Source organism: Etheostoma cragini, chromosome 2 (genome assembly GCF_013103735.1).
Source record: "Etheostoma cragini isolate CJK2018 chromosome 2, CSU_Ecrag_1.0, whole genome shotgun sequence".
Taxonomy (NCBI): Eukaryota; Metazoa; Chordata; class Actinopteri; order Perciformes; family Percidae; genus Etheostoma; species Etheostoma cragini.
The window spans coordinates 8441019-8453194 of NC_048408.1; the positions used below are offsets into that span (position 1 = coordinate 8441019).

General features: G+C 41.4%; 1 protein-coding gene across 1 annotated transcript; it reads left to right on the forward strand.

Moving 5' to 3' along the window:
* Positions 1-827: 827 nt before the first annotated feature.
* LOC117953444 (protein Wiz-like) lies at positions 828-9265 on the forward strand. Its single transcript, XM_034886462.1, has 9 exons — positions 828-928; positions 1678-1749; positions 2764-3264; positions 3456-4190; positions 4939-5301; positions 6511-6725; positions 6832-7012; positions 7116-7275; positions 7738-9265. The coding sequence occupies exons 2-9, from the start codon at positions 1737-1739 to the stop codon at positions 7892-7894; spliced, it is 2325 nt and encodes a 774-aa protein (XP_034742353.1). The 5' UTR covers positions 828-928; positions 1678-1736; the 3' UTR covers positions 7895-9265.
* The last annotated feature ends 2911 nt before the right edge of the window (positions 9266-12176 follow it).

Below are 12176 nucleotides of genomic sequence, written 5' to 3' on the forward strand. Positions count from 1 at the left end.
TCTTTCAGCTTTTAAACATAACATTAATTTCCACTGAGGCGCATGACAGATAAGTGATGTGTTTTTTGGAACAGTCCACTTGATGGCAGTGTAGTTCAGTGTAGTAGATTTGAACACAACACTAGTGATAAAAAATGCTTAATTCAGAGTAAGGCCCCTGGGCCCTGCTAGATCATTTATTTTTATTTATTTATTTTTTACTGACAAAAACAACAACATACAAAACTCTCGTTGGGGAAAGAATATACATGCACATATACAATACAAATGTTGTCCATGAACAAGAAAGAATTACCTGAGTAAAAGAAACAAAGAACAAACCAAAAAGGGTCAAAAAGCAAAAAGGCTAGAGAAAATAAAATGAACGTTTAGAGCGGAACGAAGGGGAGAATAATCCAAACAATAGTTTCTTAAGTATGTCACTATGCATTGGTCTTGCAATTTTACTTGATCTGATGTTTTTTAGGGAGGATAAAACAATTTAAATGTATAAACCAAACAAAAAAGGGTTTAGAACATCTTCACTTACAGCACCTGCTAGATCATGCTCTGACTCATTGGGAACATTGGGAATTCCCACGTTGTGGGATCAATAAAGGGATTTTGAATCTTGAATTTTTTCAGTGAGTTGTAGTCACTGAAAAAAAGTATTAATACCAAATATGCGGTGGAATGATTAACCCTCCTGCCTTTTAATTTGTAAATTGTCCAAAGAGGTCTGATTTGGTCACATGAAGCTCTTTTGGCATATCCCTTAAATGTCTTTTTATGGCAAAGACTGGAAAGCTTGTAAAAGCATAGCCTCAGTGCTTTTATTTTGAAAACCTACCGCATCGGGATTCGGTAATGTGTGGACAGCTTCTTCCGCTAAGCTTATCAGCGTCTAAAACTGATGTAGCCTACTGAAGCAGTCTCCTCAGGCTTTTAGGTAAATTCACTTTTGTCTATAATTTATTATTGAAGTTTGGTTTCTAGTCCAGGGCGTACGATGTGTAGCTAGTTGCTATTTCTCTCAAATTAATATTTAATTTGAGCTAGCATGCAGCTAACGTTAGCATGCTTCCAAAGCAAAACAAAGGGTGCAACAGCTTTTGTAGCATTACCTCATATATCTATGGCTTTAACTAACAAGATGCTTCAGCCTCCTCCTGTAGTTTTATAAATAGTCTATTGCGTTTTGCTTAAAGATATGTTCAAATGCAAACAAACGACTAGAAATGTGGACGTTTCTCTACAGTAAATAATGTTACAAGTTACATTCCACAGCTGTAAAGAGGGCATACAACACAGATGTAGCTAGCTAGCATACTTTACAAGATGGATTCCCTCTCTAAAAAAGTAAAGGTTTAACACTGTCAGTAAAACTGGAATAAAATAATAAGTCACGTAAGTCACATCAAAGGTGTCACTCCATTTTGTCCTATTGTGGCCTGTGACGTCATGGGGTTGTTTGGTTTGGAAGTCCTACATTTGTGTTCACCTTTCAAACCCAAGGCTCAACAGGGTTCATTTTGTGTTTAAAAGGGTTAATCCACAATCGAGTCTGGGTACACTTTTTTTTTATCATGTGGGAAGCAAAATCCATGATTTGTAAATTCTTGTCATCATCTTTTAGGACCATACATTAATTAATTGATATTCTTAATTTATATAATCCTTTTCCATCCGTGTACCCAGGATCCACAGAGTCAACTTTCTCATTCCACAAAATAAACCCCCAAACATTATCAGCACTCATGGATTCACCAGGTAGGAGGCACTGTTATGAATGAGCTACCAATAATTACAATATTTCTTAGTTTACATTGTTACAAGAGCCTGAGCTTGTTCATTTAAGTTCATTGGTGATCAGCGTGATTAGACCTAGATCGTAGTGTCATTTTAATTTGATTCTTTATATAGGTTGGTTTTGTAGTACAGTGGTTCCCAAACCTTTTCAGCTCAAGACCCAAAAGAGGAATGTGGTGTCTCCCCGGGACCCAAATTTACAATAATACACCATGAATCATTGTAACATCTACATTTTAAACTGTGGACAAAAGACGGAACAAACCAAGAATTTAAATGTATATGAACTATATTTATTCCATTCTTAAAGTAAACAAAAACAGTAAAGCTCTCTATTCTCCTTTCTGAGTGTCACCCCTTTCTCAACTCATTTTCTTAGAGAAGAGAGAGAGAGAAAAAAAACCAAAAGCATCTAAGCTGAACAGACCAGTGTAGCAAAAAAGAACGCTCATTCACAGAAGATTGATATGCATTTTACTCCCCCAATAAAGCGGGTCTGCGACCCATTTTGGTTCCCGACCCTAAGTTTGGGAAACATTGTGCTAGTACATACATTCAATCATTGGTGGCCAAAGCCGTTTAGTGCCACAACAGTCTCTGGACTTTACAGAACTACCCCAAGTTTCTTGCAGCGTGATACAGATGTGCTACAGCGTTAACATTTTGGAAAAAGAGAGAACTGGTATTGGATCGGTACTCTGTATCAGCAGATAACCTGAGTTTATGTATCTTGATTTTTTTTATCGGGAGATGAAAGTTGTATTGCTGCATTTCTATTAATTTGTGTTCATTGCAACTCCTATTGTTATTAAATCTTGACATATGTAAAGGTTGTCTAGTCTGTTGTTAAGAGGCAATAGCTTAATCAGCTCCTAAACAAGCTTCAGGTTTGTTCTTTTTCTTGGTTTGAGACACTGACTGAAGATCTCATATTTAATTCTGTAATGACAATCTCCCATCTGGACTTCCCCACAGCAACCCCGCAGCCAGTCATATGTGAGGTCTGTGGTACGTTCTTCGAGACACGGCGAGGGCTCTCCAGCCACGCCCGCCTCCATCTACGGCAGCTCGGTGTGACATCATCAGAAAGCAGCGGTGCTCCCATTGAACTCCTCTACCAGCTTGTCCAGGAGAGAGGTGACTCTCTCCCTGATTTCAAAGCAGACTCCTCTGTGCCTGGGACAGCCCCTCTCCAAAAAACATCACAGCAGGAGTCCAGGACACCTTCAGTCCCAGAGGCCAGGAGTGACTTCTTAAAAGCAGATAGTAGAGTCATGACAACTCCGCAAAAGATGCATCAACAGGAATCTCCAGCCAGACCGAAAGAGTCACCAATTGCTCTCCTCCACTCGCCCCCCTCTGGTCTTAGGCTGGGAGAGTCTAGACCAAGTGAAGGCGGCAGCTCATCATCAAGCCACAAAACCACAGCCAAGCCAATGTGGGCACCTCTGGAAACTGACGCCCCCATCACCTTAGGTACGGCTGTTTTCTGAATTAATGTGTTAAAGAAATGTTGGAAGTAGGGGAGTAGCTGTGTGTGCAAGAGGGAGTTAGATGACCACTGATAGCAGGTAGTTTATTCATGTACCATTTGTTTTAATAAAGTAAGCATGACAGCATTTTTCTCATTGAGACTGAATTCCTCATCATTTTCTACATTCTTCCAGCTTCAGACACTAACAATGAGGTCCATGTGTGCCAACTTTGTGGCTGCTGGTACGGGACACGTAAAGGCCTGTCTAGTCATGCTCGGGAACATCTGCGCCAGATTGGAATCCCTGACAGCGACATTAAGGGCAGCCCGATTGATTTGCTTTACAAGATCATGGAAGAGGAGGACCTCAAGCCCATCAGCAGCGCGAAACAGGAGGAGCTCACCTCAAACAATCCCCCTAGATCCTCCTCTAAACGACCTTCCAATCAATCCTCTCCACTTGGTTCTCCACCCAGCAAGCAGCCTAAATCATCAGAGGACTTTACCTGTATTCTGTGTGGGGAGGAGTTTGAGAATCGTAAAGGCCTGGCCATCCATGCACGTGCTCACCTGCGTCAGATTGGAGTGGTTGACCTGCAGGGGAAAATCTCTGCAATTGACACCGTCCAGGAACTGGTCAGCAGTGGCATGCTAGAAGCCACACACTCTCCCAAATCATCCGTAGCACTATCCCCAGCCCCGTTTGCCTCAACATCGCACCCCTCAAGCCCTGCAAAATACACCCGGTCTCCTGTCAACAGGGCCCCAAAGGCTAAGAAAGGCTTTCGGCTAGCAGTGGACCCCCTTCATAGGAAGCCCAAGCCTGAGCCTTTGGAGATTGAGGTGTCAGTTCAGCCGAAGGGATCCAGCAATAACAGCAGCTCTCCCACGGAGAAGTCCACTGCTGCTTCAAAGCCTGTTAATGCAGGTAAAACAGACAATGGAGCCAGATTGGTAAAGGATTTTTAAGGCCGATACCTATATGATTTAATGGCCTATATATATATATATATTTTTTTTTTAAATCTGCGTTTCAAAACATAAACAGATTTCCCTAACGTTAGTTATTTGTTATTTATGAGTACTCACTAAAATAATATGAGAATAATTTTTGTTTTATTGTCACAACAGAACAGAGGAACATCAACATATGTTAAAGATCTGATAAGTCAAATGTGTAAAAATACAAACTTAAGCTATGAAACTTAAAGCCATTTGAACAAAAACACATTAACAAAAGAATAATCAGTGTTGCCAATAGCAACGTTGTAGAACGTCCTCTGGTTGACAAACTATGCAACGCCAACACTCAAAACATGGTTGACATTCAGTTGTTATTTTTTAATAATTAAGTTATCAGAATGAATTTCTTTTTTTTTATCGGGGATTTTAAATGCAGATACCAATAATAATACAGAGATCGGCAAATGTGTAATATCGTCCGATAATATGAGCCCCCTGATATATTGGTCGGGCTCTAACAAACAGTCATTATTCTGGATTAGTTATGCTGTTTTTTTGGTACCATATCATGTTATGACAAGCTCCAATTCAGTTTTTGATTCATGCTCTCAGTAGCTGTGATATACCCTATATTTTTTCCATGTATTTATTTGTTTGTTGTACAGTAGATATTGTGTATTCATCCCCTTTATTTCACTTCCCCCATTTCTTAGTGTCCTCCACGGATGTACAATCCACGCCAACAGTTCTTTGTGATTTCTGTGGCCAGCTGTTTGAGACACGCAAAGCCCTGTCATGCCATGCCCGTGCCCATCTGCGCCAGCTCGGCCTCAGCTGGTCGATCAAAACATCACCGATTGATCTCCTCAAAGAGGTCATGATTCATGGTGAAGAAGGCAAGAAAGTGTCTGTGCCCACTGGGTCATCAGGCAAAGGCGTGTGGACCCCTCCAGGCTCCAGAAGGTTCCTGGACAGCCTCCGGTCAGGGGAGCCAGCCACCAACCCTTCCACCTCACCTATTGATTATTCCATGAAAGAGAAATCCCCCCCTGGCAAAAGTGGAGCCGCCCACCCCGGTTAGACATTAACACCACAGGCTAATTATGTCACTTTAACAACCATGTTGTTTTGTGATAGGAAGCCACATTGATGTACTCTAACTAAGATGAACAAGGACACTGAGTCAATCCTACATAAACTGCCCTGGTGCCATAAATACACACACCAAATGTGTGTTGATCTGTAGCTGAAAATAGTCCTCCACAACAGACTAGGTACTATTGTTTAGTTACATCTGTTAAAAACTACAGTGGCCAGATTTACATCTTCAGTAGGAACAAATGGATCTGAGTGCAACACAGACATTAGGGAATTTATTAGAATAGCCTCTTTTCTATGCAGTGTCTTTTCATGAGACACATCCCACAAGACAATGCTGCCTCAACACATGCTGCATTTTGAGTAAGGCAAGCATTTGACTTTCTCCTCAACAGGAGAACTGCAGTATTGGCATTGCTCTGCTGATACTCTGATTCTACCTGCATGCACAAACGTTCTGTTAGGTGAGAAATAGGGTGCTATCTTGCACCCGGCGCAGCTTGGTGAAAGCCCAACGCATGTGTCTTTGCTAGAGCAAAGACTGATGCAGGTATTCATTTCCTGTCTAGCACCCGTGCTGTTTATATAGCAAATGCACCTGAGCCCATCTTTTGCGCCTATGGGTGTGCTGGTCTTACAGGGAGATGTGTTCTGGTGCATCCTTGGTGTATTGCTATCTTGAAGCAGCGGGAAGGGATCGCGCCATTGACCAACAAAAAACAGGTCTAAAGTCAATAGGCCAATTTTTCAATGTTATTTTAACGGCGCATAAGTAAAATGTGCTTGTGCCTCTATGCTTGTTACACACACACAGGGACACACAGCAGCACACAAACATGCAAACGATTACATAAAAGTAAGGTCTGGTTACACCACAGATACATTCTAAGAAAAAGTGTCTCGGTTGTTTGCATTTCTTTTGAACCAATCACAATACCTTGGGCAGCACTAAGTTCTGGACGCATTGACGGTGGCTCTGCAAAACAAATCATGTGAAGGAACTTGTTTTCGTAGAAACATGTGCACCCCCAAAATAAAACGCCACATAAAATATAAAATTAACTGTTCACACAATACGTGAGCTATTTAATTTTGCTGGATAAATGGTTAAATGTAATTTGTTCAAAACTATTCCTGAAACTCACTTGAATTGGTAATGAGTATCTAATCTCTCATCTTTGTGTCAGACGCATCCTGTGAGCTTTGTGGATTTGAGTTTGAAAACCGCAAGGCTCTGGCCAGTCACGCTCGGGCCCACCTCCGACAGCTGGGAATTATTGAATGGAAGGCAGATGGAGCTAGTTCTCCAATCGAACTCCTCAGTGATTTGATCCGGAGGGACCCAGCCAAGGTTGCAGCTATAACCAGACGCTATCGTATGGGAGACCTTTATATCAAGAAGGTGGGCTTAAATATATGCTTAAAATACTTCCTATTCAGATTTGGATACGCAGACAAAGTATTAAGCAATGCCAATCTTAACTCACTCTATATTCATTTTCCTTCAGTCCCAGAGAGGTGCCGTGTCGCCCTCTCGGTCCACAGACTCTGACTCTGTCTCTGGCAGCAGCCTGAAGCCTTCAGTGAGCAGAGAGAACTTGGGTGTAACTGCCAGCTCATCCAGACACTCTCACAGCCACACACGGACTACTGCAGCCCACGGCACCCCCAGTGTGCGCTTCCCAAGGGGTAGGAGATGAAAATAGCTGGAAACGGATTTACCGTAATTGCCAAAAAAACATTTGGATTTGTTTCTGTTCCGTTACTTTATTTCCTTTCTGTGTGGTTTCAGGGCTCCATCCCCCAAAACATGTTGTGCCTTCAGGGGAAGAAAATCCGGACGCCAATCCCCAGCAGCCATCACGGTCTGGCAGCATCCCCGCTATGCTGCCAAAGCCTCCGCTAACGCCGCTGGTCAAACTGGTGGGCAAAGTCTACTCCCTTCGGTGCAGGTCAGTTTATGAAGTAAAAACATTTGGTGGCCCAAAGGTTCATCTTTTTCATCCTCTTCCCCTTCTTCCCTCTGGCTCTTTTCACTGAATATGCAAAAGAGCTGTTCCCTAGCCGGGGGTAAATGTGACGGTTCAAAGCTTACAGAAGGTCCATTCAACTACGCACGCACACACACACACACACACACACACACACACACACACACACACACACACACTCAGACCCACCGTTGATGAGCTGATGACATTCACACGTTTCTTTGTTGAGCTTCACATTTTAAATTAAGGCTTACATTTAAAATTATACTTGGGGATACACTAGCAACATTAAAGGTTCGTTGTTAAATTACGTTGCCAAGAATTTTTTGTACCTTATTTAATGCAGTTAAGATTAACCCCCCCCCCCCCCCCCCCCCCCCCCCCCCCCCCCCCCCCCCCCCCCCCCCCCGTGCTGCTGTTCAGGTTCTGTGAAGAAGTATTTCATGGACCTCAGTCTGTTCAAGAGCGATGGATCACACACCTGCAGAAACACATCCTGTCGCTGGGCTACAAAGGCAAAGCATCTCCTCCTGCTGCACCCGTGGCAGCTCCAGCACTTGTTCATCCAGTAGCTGTCTAGTCCACGAAGTCTTTCTGTAATGTTCATTTAACATCATTTTATTTCAAACTTCATCATTTTCACAACGAAGTCTAAAAGAAGTCTTTATGTCTATTTTGAGGCAACAGATCCGTCTAAAACATGCAAATTAAATGTTTCTTTTTTGTCCCCAAGAGGGCAAACGTTAGCCATATGAGGGAGCAGCAGCAGAAGGTAAACCACTCAGGTAAAATCCACCCGAAACAATAGATCACAATTCTGATCACTACAAGTTATTAGAAAATATACAAAGATATTTCATCCCTCATTTTGAGGGTCAGTGCTCTCTTCCTGCTCATAAATCCTAACATTTTTATAGATGTTGTAAATGTGTTGGAATGCCTTTCAATATTTGTCATTAGCACCATTCATGTCCCAGACGGATAGAACGATCCTGGTCACTGATTTTGTTTTTGTCCTACTAAGTAGACTGGTGTGGTTGCCATTTCACTGTGATATAGTCTTTGCTTTTATATGCTTTTGAATTTTATGTATTTTTAAGTATTTTTCTATAAATCTGGATGGATTAAATTGTTTCTGAAACACTGATAAAAGAAAGTTAGATGCAGAATTTATACCCAACTTGTTACAACTTTGTTGAAAAAAAAAAAAAAAGGGTTAGCAGTAATTTAATGTCCTGATAATCAAAGCCTCAGCCGTCTAGACCATAGAGACACTGTGTTTCTGTTATTGCCATGTTCTTTGGGAATAAGTGCAAGTTTTTGTATGAACTATTTTCTATTGTCAATGTCTTGTTAACGTTAAAACTGATACTTCCCTGACTTTCTCGGTTGCCTATAACAGCGTGTGGACTGATTTCTATGTAGAGGACCCAGGACAAGTTTTTCAAAGGCAACCCCCCCACCCTCCTGCCTGCCATACTTCCGGTGCTCGAGGTGTTATCTACCGAACCGAATGGCAACGCAGATTTTGGTGCCACTTAAATATCTGCGCTGCCCCTCTGGTGCTCCGAAACAGACGTAACAGACAAAGAAAGCTTACTGCAGGTCATGTTAGTTAACATTCCACCTGGCAACAGGTAACGCTAGCCTACCGTTAGCTACTAGCTGGCTTAAACACAGTTTAAATGCTTAGAGCTAAACTGTCTGAAGTGTGGCTGTATTTTACTGCAAAGAATTTTCTGCAGCTAAAAAGACACAGTGTAGCCTAGCTGCACTTTCTGAGACACCATGGCCACCGCCGGAGTCAGAGAAACCCAGACTGGGCTGATTGGTGCATTCATGTGCAACCCCAGAAACCTGACCTATTGTAAATTACCTTTTTGCCATCTAATGTTGTTTACCAGCAAGTGACTTGTGAAATAAGTTATATCTCAAATAAATTATTTAAATGTAACCATATGGCCTTAGCAATAAACAAGCTTTTGATTCGGCAACTGTCGTTTTGGGCTTTTTTATTAAAGTAGTGGTTCAGGCACAGTTTAGGCACCACCACCGTCTTTATAGTATTTCCCAGAATTCTCATGTGTGCCAGCAACAGGATACAGACGGCAGTTCACTTAATGGCCAGCGGTTTCAGTAAGGATTTTCAGAAAATTCCAGATATTACTTTTAACATTTATGTTAATTCAATTGTGTATTGTTTATAACCAAATGCTGCATGTATACATTTGTTTTAGTAATGTAAATCAATTGACAAATAATGACAAACAACCCGCACTTCACCAGCAGCCACAGTCTTCTGTGGAAGACTCCGATAACACAAATAGTTTCTCCATATAGTGGTTTCCAAAGCATTCCAAAAATATTGAACAATGTAGTTCAAGTTGCTTGTTTAGACATACTGTCCAGCTCTGCCTGTTTCAGATAGAAGCTACATTACTGACCATTCTTGAAAAAACTCCATTCCATTTTCCCTTTCCTTCTCATGTAAAACCCAGTCAGTGTTGTTTCTCAGACTTGGTTAACATTTCAAACTTCACACCAGACTCTGAAGTGTGAACTGCGATGTTTTGAATAACTGTAAATGTCTCCACAGTCTTCAATGCAGATTGCTGCTTTTCTGATGGCGCCTGTAGTTCCTAAAAAAAAATCTCCTTTGTTTACACATTCCTTGAAACATGAAGTCTTAAAGTTCCTTCTCTGCCATGTTGCATTATAACCGCATCTCCCCTTTGTTTAAACAACCTCATGCTCACAGTCCGATAAGATTTCACTTTTCACACAGCAGCGTTGTCTTGAAAATGTGGAAGTCATGAAAATAAAAAGAAGCACATTCAGCATCAGATTTATCACGGTGACTTCACCACACAAGGATGTGTTTCTGTACTCGTCAGTCCTTAAAGAGGTTCCATTTCATAGACTTCATATTGTTGATAAGTGGGTCTCGATGCCACCAGTGACTTCTTTATTTTTTTCTGTTGATAAATACAGTACATAGCCATAACGGTGTTGACGAGGGGTCATTAATCTTACTACCTGTCTGGCTTCTGCACTAGGTCCTCCAACCTTTATGGTCCTTGGGTGGAGCTTGAATCCCTCAGCTCACAAAGAGGAAAAGCTTAAATTAGTTAACTCTGCACACAACCATATTGAATGATCTGTTGTGTGTCTGCTCCAATTTTCTCAAAACGTGTGTATATACATATAGTTTTTTTTTACATCATGGAAAGCTGTACAATACACTTCAAAAAGCCTTTTTATTTAAACGGATGTATTACATTACATGTCCAAAAATACTGCAGGTGAGATCAGATTGAAATCTATATGACAGCTGAAGTGTCTCATACAACTTGTTCAGATAAGAAAAAAATTGATTTATTTTAAAGAGGGACATCTTTGTCCACGTGTGGTGCAACGTATTTTGAACAGCTGCTGAATGGATCCTCCGTTCCAATCTGTAATAAATCTCAATACAGCATAACACAATTTCTGTCTCCGCCATAGACCTTACATGGTCTCCACTCTCGTCTTCTCTGCTATATTATGTCTCATTCTTGTAATTTACTACCAAGGGGGGGCAGCGTTTCTGTCTGCCTTCGGTCACTGATGGATAAATCTGATGTCCACTTCTCCGCTGGCACACCAATCTCAAGGAATTTAGTGAGCGAGTGATGCCACCTGACAGGTTCTGAGCAGGCTCTAGCTCACGGCTATCAACGCCCGTTGGTTTAATAACAGACTCGTGGGGACTCAAAGCAGCTATTTCCAAGCACTCATTGAAGTGAGAGCCCAAATTAGGAGCACATCTGTCTTTCAGGGCTGTGGGATTTGGAAGATCTGGTAAAATAACTTTGGGTTTCTGACTGTGGTCCATAGGATTTAAAACTGGAAGCTGGACAGTCTAGCGCAACAATTCTATGATTCTTATTAGCTGGGAAGAATAGGAGTTCTAAAGTCTAAGTCACCAGGAAATTGAATGACTTGCAAATGCCATTAACTTTGCAACTAATAAGGATTTATTAACATGACATGTATAAGGTTTTAAAGGACACTTCATGCATTATAATTTCCTAAGGTGTTTAGTGTGGTTTTCCACATGGTTGAAATGTTTTAAACAGAGGAACCCCATAAAATTCACTATATTAAATCTTCACCTTAAAAGGGTCTTAGAGGAGGGTGGGGGGGGGGAGAGTTGAGTAGCACAGCAGTGATTAAGGCTTGTCTGAAGCAGCTCTAGCACAACTGTCATAATGTCAATGTTATTGGTAGCCTTCCAGCTGTGCATTTACTGCTGTGACAAAGTCTGTTCTCCATCTGATAAGCAACACCAGCAAGCCGCCCAAAGCACCAGACGTTACACCAAACCAGAGCTAAAAGGAGAGGGAATATTCAGCTTAAATTTGACAAACTTCATAAGGTTATGTCAGCATGGAGGTTCATCAGCTTGGTCTGTAGTTCTTTTGTCCAAAGTTACCTATAAAATCATTGAATGCCATCCACTGGGGGATAGTTTGGAACCATAACACTCCTGGTTTATTAATGATTTTATTTAAGCAAACAGTTTGCACAAGAGTTATACATGAAGCACAGAACATACATAGAAAACAGCCACAGTTAAAGAAAAAAGCTGCAGCTGTAAAAAATAAAAACTGTTAGTGTAAAAGTGTTAAAATGGAAGTGTGCTACTTTTTTCTTTATCCACATTTGTTGCGGGTACATTATTTCCTACAGGTGGCGCTGGTTGGCACATGGAGAAAGCTCTGACAATGATAAATAGTCCACCCATTTTTCCCAAGCCACATATCTCCCGAACAAAAAAATGTCATTTTTCAAACGGGAAAATAACTTTGTTTGTTCGAGAC